The 24324-nt window shown below is 41.6% G+C and overlaps 1 protein-coding gene across 7 annotated transcripts; it reads right to left on the bottom strand.

Annotated features, from left to right (window-relative positions):
* Positions 1-897: 897 nt before the first annotated feature.
* SLC25A48 (solute carrier family 25 member 48) lies at positions 898-23758 on the bottom strand. Of its 7 annotated transcripts, XM_081850436.1 has the most exons (9): positions 23476-23511; positions 20461-20546; positions 14774-14817; positions 11428-11499; positions 10062-10314; positions 8531-8791; positions 5361-5494; positions 2735-2861; positions 898-1378 (listed from the first exon to the last, which is right to left on the bottom strand). In XM_081850436.1, the coding sequence occupies exons 5-8, from the start codon at positions 10291-10293 to the stop codon at positions 2742-2744; spliced, it is 747 nt and encodes a 248-aa protein (XP_081706562.1). In that variant the 5' UTR covers positions 10294-10314; positions 11428-11499; positions 14774-14817; positions 20461-20546; positions 23476-23511; the 3' UTR covers positions 898-1378; positions 2735-2741. The 7 variants fall into 7 exon arrangements, with proteins under 7 accessions (XP_081706562.1, XP_081706559.1, XP_081706558.1 ...); XM_081850433.1 differs by lacking the exon at positions 20461-20546 and having other exon boundaries at positions 2723-2861; positions 23476-23758; XM_081850432.1 differs by lacking the exon at positions 20461-20546 and having other exon boundaries at positions 23476-23758.
* Between the last annotated feature and the right edge of the window lie 566 nt (positions 23759-24324).

Genomic DNA, 24324 nt, shown 5'->3' with positions numbered 1-24324 from the left:
CTACTGGGCAAAATGAACAGGGGTACTGTACTGCCATTCTTGACAGATAAATGGTCCAAGAGAATAGTATGTTCCACCATAACAAAGGCTGCCGAAGCTTCCAACAACATCAACAGGGAGTTACTCCCCTTACGTAAACAAAGATCACAATTTACAGTATATTTGGGGTTCAGTGGAGCTGTGTTGCTGTGCTAATAGTAAAACAATTTTTATTTCAGAGTGATATTTTATCCAAAGCATTTTCTCTGGTCGTCTAGTTGCAGCAGCAGATAACATTCCAGTTGTTAAAGAAAAGCACTATGTTGCCCAATTTGTCTACAGACTGTGTTCTTTAGCTATTTTGGTAAAGCAAAAGGATCAAGCAGGTTTTATTTCTTCTACTCCTTTACCATCCCTTCCTGTTTGTTCAAATTCTCTAGTCTCAGAAATGCACCCATAACCTTTATCCTCTCCTATATTTTCTCATCAGATACCTGTCACAACTAAACTGATGCATTCATTTATTTCTTATATCCTGAATTGAGAAATAATGTCTGAGACTGAGGTCTGCTAATCGAGAAACTGGTTTTTACTTGGCTAAGAAGGGCTAACTAGGGGAAATTCTGAAAACAGCAGCCTAGCCTTATTCTGCATGCATTACTCCTCTGCCACCCATTTACTAACAGGAGCCAACTAGGAGTCAGATACCCACAGCAGTGCTGAATGGATGGCAGATATACAGTGATTCCACCTGATTTACTTGAGCTTACATCTGGATTCTCATTTGGTGCAACGAACCATGCTCCATAAGATAAAATGTCAGAGAGCGCAACATCATGGGACAGTACAAATAAGTTTATCACATTGAGTTACATTTGGGATGGGGGGAAAGAATCAAAAGTGTAAATTTGCTACATAAATGCTTAAACTCTTCATGAGGTTATTACATTCTTTCTTGTCTTACAGTGGATAAAGTATCTAGTCACATGGCAACAAACAGGAAGACAGTTTGGTACACGGGAATATATTTTCTTTGATTCTTCAAGGACCACAATTAACTACTTACTGATGGTGCTAGAAAGTGACATCTGTGGTCGTTTCCCAGCAGAACATGTTGGACTCTTACTTCACCAATAAATGTTTTTTATCATTGCCAGACAACCATGAGCATGTTAAAATTGTTTTTGTCTTTAGAACAAAACATTTTAGAAGAGAGAGGATTTGAATGAGAATTCAGCTGATCCATCCTCGAAACTCTTCAGTCCATGTGCCATATCAAAAATCACTCATCGTGAACAGAGCATTCTCTGATGAAATTTCTTCACTTCATATTCCATGTTGGTAAAATCAAGGCCGTGCAGTTGATTTGGCTCAGGAAGTGGTCAAGTACAGAAGTTCCCTTAGGATCAAAAGAAACAGTCATCAGAAAAGCAATCCCACAAGCTGCTGACATACAGCAACATTTTGGAGACTTTGGTATTGTACTGTAGCTGGTGCCTGTGGTACACACATTAATTTGGAATTCCTGCATCATCTCTGGTTGAACTGGTTGTGAATGTTTAAGAGCTTATAAAGCTTAAACTAGTTTCTTGGAAAAGCCAAAACCAACTTCCAGAAACATGACCAATATTCCTGCAACAGATCTACTGGATGGGCCCGTCCTGAGTAAGCTACTCCCATGACCAGAACTATGCTGTGTCAGGCTGGGTGAGACCCATCTGGAACTCTGGACAGGTGCCACCAGTCAGTGTAGACAATAGGTAGGTAAGACCAGTGTTCTGACACTGTATGGCAGCTTATGTTCCCAAAAGGCTGTTGGGTTTTGCTTCCTCCACTATTTTTTATTATTTATTTATTTTTACTTCTGCAAACATTGGGAATCTCTCAAGCCAGCTGATACCACCCTCTTGTGTGTGCACAGTGCAGTTTTAGCTATATAAAGAATGGTGCTTCTGTCTGAAAATGAGGGAATGGTGGACTTAGTGGCAACAATCCGACACAAAGGTTAAGGGGTCGAAGGATCTGTCAATTTTAGTTCTCGCCATATCTCATTTTCAAATCTTAAATTACGTTCTCCACATTTTGCAGCAATTTGAGGTTTTTAAAAAAGAAATCCTCATGAAAAGTCAATTTTCATGCAAATTTCTCCTAATTAAAATATTTTTATACGCAGTTTTGACCAATGTACCATTTTTTGTAAGCAATTTCCCCTACTGTAATGAATTTTTTGATGTCATTTTCACTAATATTTTCATGTAATGCATACTTTCCCCTAATATATGCATTGCTGTAAATATTGTTTGGGTGAAGAACTGCATCACAAAATTCAGAGTAGTGCAAATGTGTGTCTTGGTTCATATATTGCTTCAAAAAGTGCATATTTGGTAGATTCGACTTTACGTAAGTACTACATTGAATATCTCTTCCATTCCTAGCCGATCTGGTTCATTTAAAGTCTAATCTTATGCACACATGCCTAGAAGTAAACTTCAATGAGTTGAATGAGACTCATTCGCAAGGCAGACCATGCAGGAATACAACCTTAATTGGTTTTACATTAATTTTAATGTGCTGGAGAGCATTCAAGTCTGTGCTGGATTTTGACAATTATGTGAAAGTATTTTTAACTGGTTTAAGTGGAAATTGCCTTCAAATAAATATATGTAGCATCACTGTCTACCTTGGTGTTGCAATAATTCCCTAGCTGTATAGACAGAAAAAGCATGAAATCTCAAAACATTACCATGCAGCTGACCTGGAATTCAAGGATTTGCTTCTGCTTGTTCTCTTAGAGCTTTGAGTGAAAGTTCATATCCAAGAAACATGGCAGCACTCATTGGGAATCCTCGCACTGCATTCACTGTAAGGCCCCTGAAAAAGACCTGTTCAGAACAAAGAAGGAAGGTTTATAGCAAAAGAGCTTATCAATTTGCATTTTGGACAGAACATAATTGGAATAGGACCTAACAAATGGGAATTAGACATCAGGAGACTCCAGTTTTCTCATTAATGTTCTAAAAGGATTGTGATAATTAATAAATGACCAGGGCCGGATTTAGGTTTGATGAGGCCCTAAGCTCCTGAAGGTAATGGGGCCCTTTATATTTACAGCTGTCCTTTGTCAACGACAAATTGTCACGGTTTTTTGTGTTGAATATATGCTTAAAAGGTAAAGGGACCCCTGACCATTAGGTCCAGTCGTGACCGACTCTGGGGTTGCGGTGCTCATCTCCCTTTATTGGCCGAGGGAGCCGGCATACAGCTTCCAGGTCATGTGGCCAGCATGACTAAGCTGCTACTGGTGAACCAGAGCAGCGCACGGAAATGCTGTTTACCTTCCCACTATTTATCTACTTGCACTTGGACGTGCTTTCAAACTGCTAGGTTGGCAGAAGCAGGGACCGAGCAATGGGAGCTCATCCCGTCGTGGGGATTGGTGGTGGAACAGCAATGACTGCTCCTTCTTCCTCTGACCACTCATTGCTGTTCCACCACCAATCCCCTGTGTGTCTGAGCCTTCATCCCCATGTGGTTCTGTTGGGGGTTGCCTGCCTGGTGCCTTCCACAAATCTTCTGCATCCAGCCAGTCCATGACAATGGATTTCAGGAGAATCTTTCCTCCCATGTCTGTTCTCCTCGTTGACGGTTTTCTCTTTTGTGCTTTTATGTTTATAGGCATAGAGCCAAAATGAATTTGAACAAGGTTGTTTCCCGCCCAAGTGGTTTTTTTTAAAAAAGATGATTTTAAAATATATATATTTGAAATGGATACAAGGACTGGTCAGTGAGCAGTTTTGTGTCCAGGTTACTTTAGGGAAGTTATTAATATTTGATGAATTATTGTATTTTAATATTTTGCTGGAAGCTGCCCAGAGTAGTTGGGGAAACCCAGCCAGATGGGCGGGGTATAAATAATTATTTATTATTTATTATTATTTAATAAGTTAAATAAATCAATATTCCACCCCTCATCATAATCGATCACAGGGAAAGTCACAACAGTATAAAACACAATATGAAAATTACATTTAAAAACATATCAGCACCCCCATCCGTCATAAGGGTCTCAGATTTTCAGAAGGCCTATCCAAAAGACTGTGGAAAGGGAACTGTCTTCACCTGGCACTGGAAAATATATAAATTAGGTGCTAGACAAACTTCAGAAGGAGAAGTTTCCACAATTGTGATGCCATATAGACAACAAGGAGTTGTCTGGGGTGATGTTGTTTTCCACTGATGATATCTGTTTATACAGCTGTGGGTGGCTGCAGGCAATATAAATTCGCAGTGGGAATATTCATGGCAGCATCCTAAGGCTGATGAGCTGAGATAAACAGGATGATGATGATTGAGGTAAGTGCTGAGATAGCAGGATTTAATCATCTATAAGCAAGTGCTGATTTATTGGTACTGACATTCCACGTGCCTGCTTCCCACATCACAAAATGAGGATAATTCATATCGACCAGAACAACTAGCTAGCCTTGTTTAGTGGTTTCTTATCAGTTATAAACAGCTCCATGATCAGCAATGGTTAATGAGCAAAACTTCAAGCTGTAATTCTTTAGTCTGCATGATTTTCAAGTGACATGAGGCAACATTTTTCACTTGGCAAAGGAATGTCTGTAAAAATTATGGTCCATGAGAATGGGGGATGTGCAGTCTGCCACCACAGCATGGCAAGTAATATTATTAATTACCTACCCCCCACCCTAGGGACGCGGGTGGAGCTGTGGGTTAAACCACAGAGCCTAGGACTTGCCAATCAGAAGGTCAGCGGTTCGAATCCCTGCGACGGGGTGAGCTCCCGTTGCTCGGTCCCTGCTCCTGCCAACCTAGCAGTTCGAAAGCACATCAAAGTGCAAGTAGATAAATAGGTACCGCTCCGGCGGGAAGGTAAACGGCATTTCCGTGTGCTGCTCTGGTTCGCCAGAAGTGGCTTAGTCATGCTGGCCACATGACCCGGAAGCTGTCTGTGGACAAATGCCAGCTTCCTCGGCCAATAAAGCGAGATGAGCGCCGCAACCCCAGAGTTGGTCACGACTGGACCTAATGGTCGGGGGTCCCTTTACCTTTACCTTACCCCCCACCCTAAGGTCCTAGAGTGAGTTACAACAAATAAAACACCATGTTAAAAACAGTTTACAATCATAGAAATAAGGTGGGCCCTGAAAATAAAAAAGTGGGTAGGCCCCATTTACTGGAGGCAGAAGATGGTTATCATGGATATTCAAGGCCATTTGGACTTGAATTCCATTTCTTCATTATGCATAACTCTGCTAGTTAAGTTGTAAATAAGGGCTGCCATGGGGACAATACACCCACATGCAACTTGTTACCAAAACCTATTTCCTGATATTTAGTATTTTGATAGTGCTTACTTTTAGACCTTCACTGTGGTAACTTTGGGAGATACAGTCAATGACTCCTTTGTATTTGTTCAAATAAACCCCGTCAGCTTGAAGGCGACTCTTGACAACATCCATAGGAGTGGCTGTTCCCCAAGATATTGCTCCTACGAGAAAAGGGGAAAGTATTAGATATGAATACAAAAGGCCTTCTGACCACCTTCATCAAAGAGAATGGTAGTCGTCTTTAGGAGTCAAGCTATAAAAAATATGCTAGAATATGAAACTTAAGATAATGTGAATTTTGCTACCTGGTTAAAATAAAGTTAGATTGGTAGCTAATGGTACTTGGCTTGCTTGTCTAAATACAACATGCTCATTGTTTGTTGAATGGTAGACGGGTGTACTGTACTTAATAACAAATATATCCACTTCTGAAGTGGCCCTAGCTTGCCATTTAAAATTACCTCATATGCTTCAGACAAGCTTGTCAATGTTTCTTGCTACAGCAGGGAAGTGAGATTTCAGGAAGTAGATTTTGACCTATTTTATTCAATGACTTATTTTCCCCCCTTCTCCTAAGTGTTTCTCTGTTCAGTACTAAAAAGAGGTGACATTTAAGAACTGCAGAGTTTTGAATGTAGTATTTGTTGTGAAATGTTAATGCACTACAGTTTCATAAATATGGATTGCTTGCTACAGTTAAATCTGGGGCTTTTCACATTGGGCTAAATGTGTTTTTACAGGACAGTGACTTGAGATGGTGCCAGTGTTGTGAAATACTAGAGCAGACATAGGAAAACTCCAGATGTTTGGGACTACAATTCCAACCATCCCTAGCTAACAGAACCGGTGGTCAGGGATGATGGGAATTGTAGTCTCATACATCTGGAGGGCCGGAGTTTGCCTATGCCTGTACTAGTGGTCCTCTTCTTGTTAACTGGCAGCTACTTTGTTTTCAAGTGAGATGGTGTTAATGTGCCGGAATTGTCACTTAACTTACTTTCTTCAGCTGGGCTTCTGCTCTTCAGTAACAGAGAGCCAACAGTGGAGTAAACTATATTTTCTAAGTAAAATGATGCTCCATCCTTCTACAGAAATTACCAGGGTGGTTTACAATGAAAGATCCATGCTCATAAAAATGCATAGGGAGGAATTCAATGCCAGCTTGCCAGATGGAACAATCCTTGCTCTCTGCTGTTCTGGGATTTTCCCTCAAAGCTCAAGCTTCCCCCAAAATCCACTCTGGCTTATCAGGAGAACCCCCCACCCCGCACATATCTCATGGTGGAGAGGAGAGGAGGATTGTTCCTTCTGGCAAGCAGAAATGCTTGCACTGGCAGAAAGTTGAGAAGAGCGAAACGTTGAATTCCTCCCACTATATTCCATGTAAACCACTTTTTTATTGGGTTTTATAAACAAGAATAATAATATACCAATAAGCATACCAAGTTTTCTCATGTCATTTGTATATCACAAAAACAGCACAATAAGTGTGGGAAAATATCTAGAACATATGTTTCATTATTAGTGATCAATGTATAAATTCTTGGTTTATGAATTGGTTTAAACAATTAGGAAAAAGAAGAAAAAATTAAGGGGGGAAGTGGGGGAGTGGGAGTGGTGAGTGGGGTGGGGTGGGGTGGTTATGCTTCTATTATTCTACTTAGTGTGTGTGAGGGGTTGTGTCAGTGTTACTTGTATGTGTTCTCTTACTATCCATTTGTATTTCCTTGGTGGTGAGAGAGGTTGGGTGTGGCTAAGGGTGTGGCTGGTTGTCTTTGGTTGGCTGTAGTGAGAATTGTTTTTGTGTGTGAGTGGGGTGTGAGTGTGTATTTTTTAATCAGGTTAGCCAGATTGATTCGTATGCTGTCAGGGGATTCTTGTTGTTGTCTTGTTGGGCTATGTATGTGATAAAGGGGAAACAAACCGGGGTGAAGGCATCTTCTTCTACTTGTCCCCATGTCAGTTTCGGGGTATTGGTTAGCTTTTCTAATAAGGCTGTTTCCCATACTATTTGATACCAATGGTCCATGTTTACTCCTGACAGGTCTCTCCAGTGTCTGGCCATGATGTTTCTGGCTGCTGAGAATAGGTGGGTTATGAGCTCTTTATGATGTGAGTGGGCATTATTATCTTGGAAGGTGTTTAGTAGGGCCAGTTCTGGGGTGACTTCTAATGCTTGCTTAGTTATTTCTTGTATGATTGATGTCCAGATTTTGGGACATTCCCACCACATGTGGAGGTATGTTCCTGTGGAGGTGCACCCTCTCCAGCATTTTGGTGAGGTTCCTGGGCGTATTAGCATCAGTTTCCATGGTGTTAGGTACCATCTGTAAGTGAGTTTCAGGGTGAGTCATTTCCTTATTGCTGATATGGATTTAAAAGGAGGTTTAGACCACATTCTAGTCCATTGGGTGAGGTTAATCTCATAGTCTATGTTGTCCTCCCATTGTTTTTAAATTATGTCAAGGGGGTCTGTGGGGTTTTGGAGCAGTGGTTTGTATATTGTGGATACCATTCCTTTGCCGTGACCCTTTGTTGTTAAAAGGAGGTTTTCGAAGCAACCATGTATACCACTTTGAGCTGTGGCTGATTAAGCAGTATAGAAATCCAATTAAATAATTAAAACTAAATTATTGGACTTAGGCAGGCACCAAGCAGATGAGTGAGACTGAGCTAGCTCATCCTTAAGGTGAGATGAGCTTGGCTTGGCTGGTGGACTCAAGGTGTCAGTCAGATGTCAGCTTCTTCTGACTGTGTGCCCTGTTTTCATCACCTTTTCTCTTCCGTTCCACTGTGACTCTACTGCTCAAAAGGCATGGGCCACCAAGTGGAAGGAGGCAGCCAGCCAGACACCTCATTGCCTTGTGCCACATCAGCCACAGCACACAGCTGCTAAATTATGCACACTGATCAGTGCATTGCACAGTAATAACATATTTTTCTGGGCCTCTCCCTGCACAGTGTGCATTTCATATAATAGATAAGCACATTAAAACTTTTCAGAATACTGATGGCAATCCTAGGAGCAATTTATGTGATAAACGCAATATGTCTTCAATTTAAAACACTTCTAGGGCTACCACTAACACTGCCATCACTACAGAAAAAAGCATGTTAGGAATGAATAAATGAGCTCAAATTTAATCAAGCCTCTAGACAGCATCATTTCTGGTGAAGGAGAACAGAAATGGACATACCTGCAATGCCACCGGCCATCCACACAGAAAAGGGACTCGGAGAAAGGCACCCATCTGGAGTGATCCATCCACAAAGTAACGTGTAAGGGATGAAGTATAAGCAATATCCTGGAATATCCCTCAGAATCATGGCAGAAGAACCACGGTACAATCCCCCTAAGCCCTCCTGCCGAAGGATCATGCCAACACAGTGAACTGGACCTCTGTAAGCAGTCTCTACTGAAAAGCCAGCCGCTCTGTGCTTCAGGTTTAGGTTGGCTGCTGGAGCAAGGAAAAACATGCTTAGTATCAAGTTACCTGGTATTCTTCAGAACATCACTTTCCATGTGTTCCTTCTTTCGTTCTGACAATCTCTGTCTGACTAAAAGCTGCTATGGAAGTTTTAAAGCAGAGGTTGGCTGGCCACGTGTCATGAATTATTTAGCTGCGATTCCTGCATTGCTGGGGGTTGGACTAGATTATCCTCAGGGTCCCTTCCAACTCTATGATTCTTCCCAGGTGGTTCTGGGAAGGTGGGGGGGGCACCTTACCTACAAACCCAGTGCTGGCTCTGGTGCTTGGGATTGCAATTTAAGGTCCAAACTACTTTTCATATTTAACAGAAGTGTTAGATCCAGCTGCTGTTAACTTTGAATAAAAAGTATCTGCACTGCAGAACCTTAATCTGGAACCTGCTCCCATTCTGGTCCTATTCCAACTTTTGCTGCCAATTACCCTTTCCTGGTCTGCCTTTTGCCCCTGAAACTGCTCTCTAAAGTACAACTGGTCAGATTAAGTGCTAATCACACTAAGTTAAACATGTGACTAATGCGATGCGGTTTGCCTGTAGGACAAATAGTTTTGGGAACATCCCTCTTTAATATTGCACTGGGAGAAAACTGACAGCAATGGCAAAAAAGGAGGAAGGAAAATTGCCTGCAGCTTTGATGGTAATCTTTTCATTTCAACAACAGCTCACTTTTCAAAATGAGCTGTACAATACATTCAGATTTTCTTTGTCATACTCATGTTCTGGCCTTAACAGCTTATAAAAAACCTACTGTTTTCTATTTGTTTTCTGCTTTAATAAATAAAACAATACTGTGGCAGATACTGTTTTTTGCTTGTGTAGTTCTCTGTAGCTCAAAGCTCGGAAATTAAAGAGCGGGAGAAATTCTCCACTCATATCAGATGAATGAGCCTCACAATACTGCTTCTATTCACTGTATGTTTTCCATCACATAATTTGAGGTCCAGACTCTGAATAATCTTTGCACCTTCATGTGGCTAAATATTTATCCATCTGCAATTAGAAGCATTTTAAACTTTTTTGGTCCATAAATGCTAAATGAGAGTTGTGTTAGGTATACTTCATTCTACACATATGAGAACACATGGTAGAGTAAAAAAATATTATATACAAGAATGAGCCATATATGTTGGTCATATCTAGCTATAACACCACCGACATATCATTATAAGGTGGGATAAAGTATAAGCTAGAAACAAACACAGAAGATTAAAAATAAATAAAAAATTGATTTTCTTTTACCTGCAATAAATGCTTGTGTCTGCATCTGCAGCCTTATCTTTACCAGATCAACTGGACCACCAATTCCAACTGAAACAGCCCCTGCTGCCATGCTTGCTAAAGCCAAGTCCGCAAGTGATGGAGGATGGTGAGAATTCCCATAGCGCTGTTGGCTAATGAGCCTTTGGGTATTGCTAAATACACCAAATACCACTGAGTTGTAGATAGCAATGCTAACTAGTGGGAAAGACATTCCCTTGAAGAACCCAGCCACCTGCAGATGAAAGAAAGTTGGATGTGAATAAGAATGTGTATGATTGTTCCTTCCAGAAAGCTTTAAAATCACAGTTTTACCCAGATAAGACAAGAGTGATGGCTTTAAAAAACAACAATACCTCCCTTCCTCTTGACACTGAGCAACACAATAGCAAGTGCAGCAATTGTACACAGTAACTCAATACGTTTAAGAACAGCATAACTAAAATAATGACATCATACAGCAGCAGATCCTCCAAGTGTCCCTATTTTCCAGGGACATCCCTGATTTACAGAGGCTGTCCTGGTTTGTGATTTGATCCCAGAATGTCCCACTTTTCCTTAGGATGTCCCTATTTTCATTGGAGAAGTGTTGGAGGCTATGTTAGGATATCTCTATTTTTGTTGGAGAAATGTTGGAGGGTTTGGAGTTCTCCGACCCCTGAGCCGTCCGAAGGCAATCCTGTACAGGGAAGCTTTTTTTAATGTTTAATGTTTTATTGCATTTTTGTATATGTTGGAAGCTGCTCAGAGTGGCTGGGGAAACCCAGTAAGTTGTGTGGGGTATAAATAGTTAAATTATCATTATGGAATGGGACGTCCCTCTTTTCATTGGAGAAATGTTGGAGGGTATGCAGCGGTGGAGCTTTAACACTGTTAAGACCCAGAATGAAAAGCATATCTCCAACAAAAATCTTTTTACCTGATATCTCAAACTTGACAGTGTGTGGGACAATCACATTTTCTCAGGGAAGGAACTGTCTGATCTGGGTGCTGCCACCAAGAAGGCCCTGTCTCAAGTCACCACAGAATGGGCCATGTCGGTTAGCAGAATCATGAGCCAGTTGCCTTACATGAAATTAGACCATTGATCCATTTAGTGTTGTATATTCCAAGGACAGTTTCAGCACCTGACATGTCCTGCTTGGGCCAAACGCTGCTCAGCACCCATTTTTGGCACTCTGATCACCAACACTACTGCCTGCTACTAACACCCAACAACAGCTAAGGCTGCCATGGTGAGCAGGTGGGTGGGGGAGACACTAGCAGAATAGGATCAGAGGCTGCTATGCTGAGGGCCTCTTCAAATCTAGAGTTGTCATGGTGTATTCTGACAAAATTATATACTTACAGCTTCATTCCTGTAGACAGTGAGAACACATTTAAATGTGTTTCCATAGCCTTGTCCAGCTTGTAAGCGAGTCTGCAGAAGAACACAATTATGAAATTAAACAGAAAGAAATGTGTTTCCAATTAATCGAGAGCACATGCTTTACAAACAATGTCCACTTTTATTTGACTATAATTCTTGCTTTGTTCCAAAGAAAAATCAGGGCAACAAATTATGCTCTCTGTCCAGTCTATGCATTACCAGAAGCAGTTCTAACCACAATGTGATATCTAAAGCCCCTATTATCAACATATTTTGAATGTAGGAATTACCGTATTTACTACTACTACTACTACTACTTCTATAGAGCCCTTCATCTGAGGAACACAGGACAGTTTACAATATAAAATATTTATATACTGCTACATTGTAGGATAAAATTATTTATTTTTGGCAAAAAAATGGGGAGGATCCTATATTATTTATGAGAATGAATCTTGTATAGATCCATCAGTCTGGGAAATAGCATTTAAATTCTTTATAGAATACCAGGCTAACTACTGTCTTACCAAAAAGTAAAAGAGGAGAGAGAGGGAGACAGCACATGTGGGATTTAGCACAATCTTTTACTTTTTCACTTCTTTATTTTATTATTTGCTTGGTTAATTATATCATATCATTTAACAGATTTGTTACTCAATGATTCATCAAAAACTAGAGTGCTGGGCTGCACTTAAGTGTCTCTGTCTGGCTTTAAGCAAAAGCTGAGTCCCATACTTACCCATACACAGACACAAACCATAAGAGCAATCTGGTTTAGCTACATTAAAATCCAGGTCATGCTTGCTTAAGCTACCTTCCAAATTCCTTTTATTCACTGACCATCACATTAATTTCTTGTTCACTGAAATCAGCCCTCTGGCTGGCAGATCTCTCATGGGGTTTAAAGTTTTGTCAAAGTACTCCCTCTGAGCACGGCCTACATGGCTTACTTGTTAGTTTGAAGAGACCTGATGTACTGGAACATAATCCACATTCAATGCACCAAGCTATTCCTCACGGCTCCCCATTCTCACCCCCCTATTCTTCAGGATGCGCCTTTGCTATGTTCATCAGTAAATACTGAATTACTCTATGACTCCACTTCTCCATTCACCATTTAAGACCTTTCCCTTCCCCCCACTGATTTGGAAATGCAACAAAGCTGCCTCGTTGCTATTCCCCTGCTGCATCCAGATCCAAGGGCAAAGAAGGTGCCAGCTTGACAGTTGTCTTTTAAGCCTTGAAAGATGCGTTGCTTGTTTCTTGGCTGTGCTCAAGCAAATGTAGGAAACGTAGCAAAAATGTTCCCACAAGACCTATTGTCGGCTCGCGGCACGCACTACCAGCAGCGACAGTATGAAACAATCCATTTGCCAGAACTGGAAGGCACATATTCCTTCGATGCTTGCTTCATGGACAGCACAACAAATTGTAAACACACAAATGCGATTAGTCCTCTGGCACAGCAACAACAGGAAGGAGGGGGGGGAGAGCATTCAGCCAAGCACTGTACTTTGACGCCTCTCGCTTTCAAACCCTCCAAGCATGCACAGCCACAACCCTGTTCATGGGAAGACAGCACTTGCTACACGCTGGAACAGTCTCCTGCAATATCCTGGCCCTGGCAACAGTTAGCATCTTCTGCATCGTAAAATGGACAAGGCTGTAAACCATGGTTGGAACAGGCACCCAGTCTCAGGGCTGAGTCTCACATGGATCACGGCTTCTTTGCAACCTACAGCGACATCTGTGTGCATCAAAGTGCTCCTTGGGTTGCAGCACGGCAAATCCATGGTATAATGTTCGCAGTGGCATGCTGAATCAGGAGCTGAACTCTGGTGGTGCTTTCTGCAGTCACAGTGGCTTCTCTTTAGATATTTTCAGTGCTTTTTTCTGGGGGTACGTAAGGGTACGCATGCCCCTAAACATTTTGTGAATCTTTGTCCATTTACTGTATTTATTTTTCCCGATTTGAAGTATAAAATGGTGATTTTCTTGAGTCAAAATGAGAGTACCCCTAAACATTTCTTAAGAAAAAAAGCACTGGATATTTTCAAGCCATGGAAACAACCACACAAATGTAAGGCATCTCTAGAAGAACCCCCCAAATGGAGCAGCTACCAGTTTTCTATAACATGGACCTTCATTTCTGATTCACATTGCAGAAACCCTTTTTGCCTTTTTTCTTATGCCCTTAGAAATAATTGCATCCACCCATTGTTAAGATCGCAGAAGGGAAGGACATCTCTTGCAAAAATCTGTTTTTTGTTGTCTGATATCGGGAGGTATATTTATTCTTTAGATTAGAACATCCAAATTTCTACCAAGGCTTTACAGATTCGAGTAATGAAACTTAAAGGGGGAATGGGAAATGATTTATCCTGTAGAGGTCAGGGAGTAAAAATGTAAACCACTATTATTAGCAGTATTCTTGTTGTTATTAATTTTATGTGTATAATGACTGCTCGCTAAATACAATAAATCGAACTGAACATTGCAGAAACAGGACAAAAAAGGCATATGGGCTCCCCCCCCCCCCCAGGCATAAATTGTGCAGACACCTGCAACTTACTTCTTTACTGTACTAAACTTCCTGCCAATTATAGCTAGGATTTGCCATTTTTAAATTAGTCCTACTTCTGTGAATTAACAGCAGGAAAGAAAATAAGCGGGTAAAATATGGAGAAAACTTCACTGATATTTCTGTGACTTCTCTGAAATAAAGACATAAGAGCAGGGTCAGTGAAAAGGTGGCAACCCTAAACACAACTATGGGGGTGTTTCATGCATTTGTGAAATGCTGCCCCAGGCTTTCCACATGACCCGGAAAGCCATCTGTGGACAAATGCCAGCTCCCTCAGCCTGAAGCAAGATGAATGCCACACCCCATAGTCGCCTTTGACTGGAATTAACCGTCCAGGGGTCCTTTTACACACACACACACACACACACACACACACACACACACACACTGTTGCACACCACCTCAATCTCTGAACGGTGTGCAAGATTCTCACTACGTATCTCACTACAAAGAGTACCTGTGTTTTCTGTAACATAATCTCTTTCTGTTTTGTATACAGTGGTACCTCGGGTTAATAACTTAATTTGTTCTGGAGGTCCATTCTTAACCTGAAACTGTTCTTAACCTGAGGTACCACTTTAGCTAATGGGGCCTCCCACTGCCGCTGCACTGCCAGAGCACGATTTCTGTTCTCACCCTGAAGCAAAGTTCTTAACCTGAGGTTAGTGGAGTCTGTAACCTGAAGCGTCTGTAACCCGAGGTATACTAAACTGATTTCAGAACAACCACAACAGTATTTACCTTTACTGTGTCCAGAGGATGTCCCACAATTACAGCAGCAGCTCCTGGAGATTAAAATAAAACAACTGAATAAAAAACAAGTCATTTTTTAAAAATGGATCTTGTTGTTTACCTCAAAGCATGACCAGGGGGGCGGGTTGCCATCTGAACAAACGACAAACCTCTCTGTTTTGTAAATTCCTAGTCAGCTCCCACCAGCAGAATTATGCAAGCTGAGAAAACAATATGAACCATAGATGGTCGCTGCATAAGCACCCCAGAGGAATTGCTTGTCAGTACAAATCCGTACTTTCTCTGGACCAGGCTGGGTGAAAGGGTTCCTCTGCCCAGCTCTGTCAACTTCTGTCTGCAGAGTGATGCCCCATCTCTAGCACAGAGCCACCCTTCTGCCCACCAAACAGGTGGGTGAAAGTGCTGCTGGTGGGTTCCCCATTGACAGAAGGCAACAGAAAGCTCTGGAATAGATCTCAGGCCAGCCCCACTGCTGCCACATGATAGCATAGGGTCCAGTCTGGGTCCATTCACTGTGTCATATCCAGGTTGGTGCAGCAATCAGCCTTCCCTTTCACCCTTGACACCATGCTCAGTGGGGCTGTGGATGCAGCAATGGCCCCACTACTCTCTTAAGCCTAGCCAGGATTAGGGTTGCATCCTGAGCCGGCAGTTTCCAACCTGTGTGTCAGAACATAATAAGGGCTTTTTTTTCAGGGAGAACTCACAGGAACTCAGTTCTGGCACCTCTCAGAAGAATGAGGAAGGTTTCATGGTGAGTTCTGGCACCTATTTTTCTAGAAAAATATTCCTGAGCACAATCGTTTGGATGCCATGAAAAATGCATGAATGAAATAACGACAGACCATCAGCTGAAGTTAAATATTGCCTATTTTCAATTCACCTATCCAGGCGGTACTTTCCCTGTGAGGAATTATGTAGCCCATAACCCTCCACAACTTGTGCTAAAAGTGATCTACAGAATGTATTTGGAAAGATTCTCTGAAGCTTTCTTTTACAAGTCAGGATGTGTTGAAAGCTTTACCCTTAACATTGATTTTTACATCCAATTGAGTGTTCACCCGATTTGAGATCAAGATGACTCAAAATTGCCAAGAGACACTGAGAATACAGACAAATAATTAAACATAATATGGATAAGACGTGCATAACATGCATATAGAAATTAAGTTTTCAGATTTTTCTCATGGAGAAAATAAATGACAGTTTTGTGTAGATTTTTTGGGTTTTTTTGCTTACTTGGGAGCATTTCTGAGAGTTTTTCAATAAGACAGTAGTTGTGCGAGAGGAGGAGGCTGCCAAATCTGAGCTAACACTCTCAACTCTTACCCACCTGTTTCTCATTCAGCAGGAAAATATCTAATGCATCATCGTAATCAGTGAAGTAAGGTGCCGGGAGAGGATTTTGCTCCTGGGGAGGTTTTTAAGTACAATATTGATGAGGATCCCAATTGTTACCATGCTATTTGGTTCAGTTAACATTGAAACCAATGTAATTGGTAAATCAGTGTAAATAAATGGGGCAGGAATTTGCCTACCAATTTGAAACCAATTAGTTTGATCAACTTTATTGGCAACTATTATTGGAAACCATCTGGAAACTGTTTCCTGTTTTAGGGTGGTATTCAACTAAGTTTTACTCAGAGCAAACCCACTGAAATGAATGAACATCACAGATTTAGCCCATTAATTTCAATATCCCGAGTAAAATTTAGTTCTACCCTTTTCAGGTTGTTGGGTTTTTTTTTGTCATATGTGATGCATTCTCTTAATTGGAAGGGATTCCCATCAAATTACTTTCAGTCAGAGAAAGCTACCTATACTTTCCTGCACCAAAGGTGTGTTTCTTTTAGCACATACCAAGGTGGAGTCAAATATACTGTTAACTTTTCTGAGCGAGTGCTATGACAAAACTTATTTAAGTATACAGATGAGGAAATGAACATTCTTGTCTTTGGTCATTAGCCAGGTAAGTCACAGATGATGTACTGACAACCAATCTATAGAACAAGTTTGAACCCATCAGTATCTGCGGTTGTTATTCTCAAACTGAGATATCTGGCAACTACAGCTTAGCTGTTAGATTAAAAGCCAAGCAATTAGCACCTTGGCATTTTGGCTTGCCTTCCACCAAGGATCTAAATATTGCCAATGTTTCGAAACTGTTAGGCTTGTATCCAATATAGCGCTGCATAACCATCCTGTCAGCACAAGAATTTCCACTTGCGCAATGGTGCTTTTCCTTTTCTCCTCCCCCTACATACCCCCTAAATCTGTTCTGGGATTTCCCCCCAATGCTCCAGAGCAGATTTTGCGGGGAGGGCACAGGGCATGCACAGGAGGTGTGGGAAGAAAGAGGGGGAAAGTCCCATTGCGCAAGAATAAATCCTTGCACCAATGGGACAATGCAGGGGGCTGGACTGGATGACTCCAACTCTACAATTCTATGATTCTATGACAGCTACCCAGAGGCGTAGAAAGGTCAGGTGGTACCCGGTGGGGAAAATATTTTGCCACGCCCCCCACACTGATTTTTTTTTTGCCTGCAAAAATGGTTTTACGTTATTTCACATTTTCTTACAAAGGAATGTGGATTCTGAGCCTCTGATAACAAGAATGCAACTATGGACAGATACTTAAAGCTACAGGATGGATTGTGTTTTGGCTTGTGTTATTTTATTTATATTTATTGTTTATTTATTTAATAAAATTTATTTTAAAAAACCTGCAGAGTGGTTTACCAAAACAAAAAAACACCACAGCAATAAAATCAAGAAAAATTAACAATCCTACTTTAAAACATACAAAAGCTAAAATATTAAGATTAAAATTACTTCAACTTCCTAAGCATCTAGGTATGCTTGCCTAAAGAAGAAGGCTTTTAGCAGGTGCCCGAAAAGTGTCTAGCAAAGGTGTGTGCTTTGTTGAAATTTCAGCCTTCATGACATAGGAAAAAGGCCAAGTAAACAGCTATTTTCGTGGAGGAGGGTCAAGATATTAACTGATATGCATGAAATTTCGTTTGTAGCTATATAATCCCTAGTGTAGTAAGATAAGACCTTTGGAGCAGGCATTTTTTTAAAAAAAGTTTTTTTTTATGAACCGCCCTAGTAGGGCAGTAATTGTTCCTTGATAATTTGTCACCCCCCTCCATGATGGCACCTGGGGCGACCCAACCCTGACCCCCCTTTCCTACGCCCCTGCAGCTACCTAGCACTACATGGGATACAAGCCTTAGGTTCCACACTTAATCAATAGCTCTCTCTATGCAAGAATTGTGTTCTGTTTATCTATCAGAAACATAGGGAAGTTGCCTTATAATGAATCTAACCCATGGCCCATCTAGCTCAAGATTGTCTTCTCTGACTGGCAATGGCGTTCCAAGGTGTCAGGCACAAGCCTTTTCCATCCCTACATAGAGACACCAGGGATTGGACCTGGTGTTTCATGCGTCCAGGACAGATGTTCTACCACGGAGATCTTGGGTTGTATCACAAGGTGGTAATAAGATCAGTTCTTGGAATTCTATTATAAGATCACTAGCAGCACATTTTAGATCTGATCAGGCTGGGCTACCTGCCCCTCATTTCCCTCTACAGCACTTGACCATTGGACCATCAGTCTCACCTGCTTATAAAACCATACTTTTATCATTTGCCTAAATTTGAACAGTTACTGTTCCTTGTGATATTGTTTAAGCAAAGTCTGAGAACATGAGTAGTTCTGTACCTGAAGTAACAATCTTCTTCCCCCCTTTTTCTTTTTAAAAATTAATTGTAGGTGGAATAGGAGAGAGAATTTTGGATCCAGAATTGATCTTTCATTCTTGGAGAGCCTTTGATCCAGCAGAGACTCTCACTGATGGAGGTGATTTATTTTAATTTTTGGCCAAATTTCCCACCTTTCTGCTTCAAGCTTCTATACCACCTTCCATGTAGGACTGAAGAATCCCCCAATTATCCAGAGTAGATTTTCAGGGACTGAAAGTGTTTATAAAGTACCCAGTGAATATGCACTAATGAGTGGAGATATAAATATATATACTGTAGTGCCATTCAATGGAAATTGCCTCTCCCTGTATCTATAAGAGGGAGCATTGCAAGAGTGGAACTCCATTCACAGAATTTCATGACCCAACCCATTTATCATTTAAAAATAAAAAAAAGTTTTTATTATTGCTTGTTAGCCGCTCTGAGCCCGGCCTTGGCTGGGGAAGGCGGGGTATAAATAGTTGTTGTTGTTGTTGTTGTTAATGTCTCTTCATTGTCATACCTGTTTATCTAATTTTCAGAATCTCTGTAAATGATCCTGTATGATTTTATGATGTTTTAAACAGATAAATTGCACAGAGAATGTTTACGTTACTTTGCTTAGATTTTCTTCCGCATAGAGGACAGAAGCTGAATTACATCAGCCATCAACTCAGTGGTCCTAAGAGCTTTCTCATACGCTATCTTTTTAGCATGGTAAATATGTTGTGCATTTACTAGAAAGATAGCATGCAAGGCAGACCATCCCTCTTTAACGTGTGTACACACAGTGCAACTGGAGTTTATTTTTAGTAATGTGAGTAAACAACACTTGCCGCTAGTAAATCTTCACTAGAACTGATCCTGCGTCTACTGTAAAGGTGACAGGTCATTTACATTTTCCTTACCATTAATTACCTTGTCATTTTAGAGCTTTACAGTATAAACAACCACTACAGTGTCTGGGACTGCCACTAGACAGAATCAGGTGGAAAGGCTGGTGGCCATGAAATGTGCTCCCTTGGGAGGTAATAGCAAGACGGCAGGCTGTGCTATTTGCCAAATGAACATTTGCCCATTGAAAAACAGAAGAGGATGTTGCATGAGCATGGCACTATACACACACACACACACACACACACACACGGTCATACCTCGGGATAAATACGCTTCAGGATAAGTATTTTTGGGTTGCGCTCCGTGGCGACCTGGAAGTAATGGAGTGCATTACTTTTGGGTTTCACCGCTCACGCATACGCAGACGCTAAAAATGACGTCATGCGCATGCGCGGAAGCATCAAAAGGTGGCACGCGCACGTGCAGACGCGCAGTTGTGTCTTACGTTCTGTTCAGGATGCGAATAGGGCTCTGGAACGGATCCCGTTCACATCCCAAGGTACCACTGTGTGTGTGTGTGTGTGTGTGTGTGTGTGTGTGTGTATAAACACTATTAGGCTATAATTTGAAGACTTCCCCCTTCCTTAACTCTTTCATCAAGTGAAATATAAGAATTTTACACCTGTTACAAAAGCTCTACATCTTAGGGTAAGAAGCAATGAGAAAAATAGCCTTATTTCTCTTACTCCAAGGATTTTGCAAAGTAACTAACAGTCTCTCTTATAAGAGTTAATTAGCAAAACAAGAGTCCTGGGATAGCTGGCTTTTCTATTTGCCACTTTGTATGTATGTATGTATGTATGTATGTATGTATGTATGTATTTACATGCTTTAGCTGAGATTCCTGCATTGCAGGGGGTTGGACTAGATGACCAACTCTACAATTCTACGATTCTATGATTTATATATACCACATTTTCTCCCAAGGAGCTCAAGATGGTGCACATGATTCTCCTGCTTAAGAAATTCAACAGGGTTACCAGGAACACCCCCAGTCCATCTTCCACCCCAACCTCCTTCTATGCTCACTTCTGGTAAACTAAAGGACATTGTTGCAGCCTCTTCAGGAGATCTCATACATTTTCCTGGGACACCTGCATGCCTGAACTCTTAATCTGGAAATAACAATAAGAGGCTGTCACCTCAGGTTCTCCTGAAAGGGTAAGATTACAATTTGGTACTATACATCTTTGCACCTCTTAAAAGCAGGAAGGCACGAACAGTCAATATCAAGAGAGCACAAGCATTCACATCATTATGAGGGACAAGCCCTGGAACTGGGTATGAGAGAGTGGGGAAGCCAATGGAGAAGCTGTTGGACCTGAGATCTAAGGCCGTCTCCAAGGCCCGAGAAGGAGGGCCAAACACTGAATGTGGCAACCCGATCTAAGGAGTAGGGAAATTCCTCAAAAGAAGAAAACAAGGAAGACTGTACTCCTGTTCTTCTCTATAACTCATCTCTTCAGTGACTTCGAATCTTATGACTTGGTGGAGAGCGCCAAAGGAAGCACATGCCACTCGTACTTCCAGTTCTCTGCTTCATTGTAATCTGTGAAGCAGAATCCTCTCATCACCCACCACCAATATGACCCTTGGGCTCCCTTCCAGCTCGACAATTCTAAGATTCAGTGATATTCCTAATGAACATATGAGGGCCTGATGAAGAGAGGAAGCTCTCACATTGCACAGGGGGAAAATATGTGCATATTCTGCCTCAGACAGTACAAAGAATCATGGGATAAGACAGACCAACCCCCTTTTTGGCTCAAAGGAGGATCAGGCTCAATGAAACTCTGCAAAGCTATCACAGACATTTCATATGCTCTCCTTTCTGGAGAAAGCCACAAATCCCTGATACATTCCAGGAGGGTCTTACTTTGTGTCATACTTGGAAAATACAGTAAACACATGAACAAAGGTTCGGGAATACATTAGTCGTATCTAATTCTGCTTCTTGCTACGGGGAGGCTCTTTAATCCATCAGAGGCTCCTGTCAATGGAACAAGGAGGGGAATATTGATCCCAGTTTGCCCTCCCCTCTTCACCCACATGCCACCTCTCGCATGGTTCAAAAAGTCCCCCAATCCACCAGGCAGATTTGGAGGGGTAGGTGGTAGATAATGCAGGGAGAAGAGGGAATATGCAAAAATTGCTTTCCTCCCTCCATTCTGCTTACATAAGCCTTCACTGAATCAACTGTCCATTACTGGAGGGACAAAAGCCCATCCTACCCAATATGACCTTTCTACTAAAACACACACACCAGTATTTCCGATTCCTTCTAGGAACATAAGTTGCTGGTTTGTCTAGCTCATTGTTGTCTACTGGCAACAGCTCCCTAGGGTCTCAGGCAGGGGACATTCCCAGCCCAAACTGGAGATGGCAGGGATATAACCTAGAAGCTTCTGCATGCAAAGCAGATGCTCTGCTAGCACTGAGCTATGACTGTTCCTGTCTTCAGCTTCATCTCAAGGGCTGCAATGCATTAAGAGCTCATTAAATTGAAGCAACTTTTTGCATGACTATTCCTCCAGTGAGAAAAGCACAGAAAGTAATTTTTCCTGTCCAGAATGTTTCCTTTGGACAGTTTTACAAAAAAATTAATCTGGCAAATTGTCTATCTGAGCTCTCAGTAGCTGTGCATGTATGGCAAATTTCACCATTTGCCACAAGGTGATCTCCTGGGGTGCATGTGGCTCCTGTGGTCCACGTTTTTAGAAAACAGATGAGGTTTTCCCAAATGCTTGCTCGGAGAGCTGGTAAATTCTGAGAAAAAGGGAGCTGGTGAGAGATTTTACCCATCAATGTACAGTGCAGCGCTTGTCACCACAAGAACCACTTTTGACTGCTTCATGTATGTGTGCATTTACTCATGGACTATTAGTAGCCCATTGTGGCAAGCATTGCCTTTCAATTCTCAACAGGAATCCGGAAAAACAACTGGCGTGAAGCCAGCAGAGCCCTTCCATTTGCAAAAGGGGTTCTTCCATTCCTGGAAGGGCTCCATCTCTTTGCAGATCTGGCTTCAGTCCAGCAGAAGCTCTCTCAGTTAGAGGAGGGAAAGGTGATTTTCACTTAGTTTCCCCTAATCATGCCCTAGGGATGCAGGTGGCGCTGTGGTCTAAACCACTGAACCTCTTGGGCTTGCCGATCGGAAGGTCAGGAGTTCAAATTACCCATGTTACCTCTCATGGTGTTTTTTGGGGTAAGGGGTCTTCTTTTGAGCCTCTGATACAGTTTTTGTGGAGTAGGCTGCTGGCAGATAAATTTGTGAAATTTGCTTCCCTCTTTCTATCAACTGAAACATTCAACGAACAAAAATCCGCTGGATCTATGAATCAAGCCCATTGGTATTTATGTTTCCCCCACATCTCCAGAGCAAATTTTGATGGAGGATAGGGAGCTACATGGGAAGAGGAAATCCGAGGAAATGATCTCTTTTTTGTAGGGCCTTACAGTACCTCTGGATCCAACTGAACAAGAAGAGTGAGGGGAGGCAATCAGCCTTTTTGTCCACACAGAGAAAACAGGCAACAAAGTGGACTTGAAATGCTGGCAATTATCCATATTTTCTTATCAGGATTTCTAGAAAGAACTGGAGTTCATGAAGGGCAAGGGAGTGGATGAATGGTGCATTTTGACTGGCCAACATAATGTCCCAGCTGTCCAAACATCGGGCTCTGTCTCCATAGCTAATTGACTTAGGATATGCTAATAATGGTATTTCACCCAGAAGTATACTTTTTTTTTATCTGAACCATACATTACCTGTGAGTGTGAGTATGCTACCTTTGGCACACACACAAACACACAAACACACACACAGGTCTTTATATCCATAACAAGTAGATAAAACTTCACGAGGCACAAGGAATACTGCTGAATTCAGAATTTTTCTTCCAAAATTGGACATATTAACATACATGGAACACTTACACAGAATGTCATGTGTACCATAAGCCAAGCTCAGAGTTAACTAGTATTCAGCTCAATATGTGCCCCTCTGCTGATCCTTTTTCACAGCACCCCACAAGGCTCACTTACCTCCTACCCATCCAGCTACAAAATCATCCAACTGAAGGCTGCCCATAATATTATTATTATTGTTTTTAAAAAAGCAGTCCTGTTCAGTTTTATTCTTGGGCAGTTTGCAGTTCACATTCAGCTCCTTCAGCACCAAGCAAGCAACAGAAGAGAATCTGAATCTGCCTCCTTCAGCCTGTTTTTTTCCACATCCCACAGTGTCCCAGAGTGACTGCAGCGGTTTGTTTCTTTGACAACTTTCAGCAGCCTCAGAACTGAAACAACTCTGATTCCAACCTCTCACACTGTGTCTCTCCCAAAGTGCCTTCAAAGCCCACAGTGACATCACACTCACCCAGTTTAAAGGGACAGTGCCACAAGAGTCAAAGGCTACAGAAACAGTCTGGATATGTTACCAATTAAATGCTAATAACTAAGTTGCTTTGTTCACATATATGTTTTTTGCTTTTGAAAAAGGGAAGTTCATTCTCTCTCTCTCTCTCTCTGTGTGTGTGTGCGTGCGTGTGCACGCGTGCTGGTTTGCAACCCAAAAGTACAATTGTATGGGTGGGCATCAGGGCCAGATTTAGGTTTGATGAGGCCCTAAGCTACTGAAGGTAATGGGGCCTTTTATATGTCCAGCTGTCCTTTGTCAACAACAAATTATCGCTGTTTTTTTGTGTTGAATATATGCTATATGGTAATTTATGGACCTAATAGGTATCTAAAGCCATTTGCACATAACAAATGTGCAAATAACAATTTGCAGGGCCCATTACTTACATCATAGGAGCCTACCCAACACAAAACACTGTTGCTGTAGGTAGGTTTTATTTTATTTGTTTTTAATCTTATATTTTGGAAATGTAC

Source organism: Podarcis erhardii (assembly GCF_964252035.2).
Source record: "Podarcis erhardii genome assembly, chromosome: 2".
NCBI classification, from domain to species: Eukaryota; Metazoa; Chordata; class Lepidosauria; order Squamata; family Lacertidae; genus Podarcis; species Podarcis erhardii.
Note: the sequence above shows the minus strand (reverse complement) of the source record. Positions and strands in the feature narration are given on the sequence as shown.

Coding starts and splice junctions, on each gene's coding strand:
- SLC25A48 (XM_081850433.1), bottom strand. CDS start 23,521: ATGGGCAGCCTTCAGTTGGATGATTTTGTAGCTGGATGGGTAGGAG. Junction 10,315..11,427: donor CTGTCTACAGGAATGAAGCT/GTAAGTATATAA, acceptor TTTCATCTGCAG/GTGGCTGGGTTCTTCAAGGG. Junction 5,495..8,530: donor GATGGCCGGTGGCATTGCAG/GTATGTCCATTT, acceptor CTTTTCTCGTAG/GAGCAATATCTTGGGGAACA.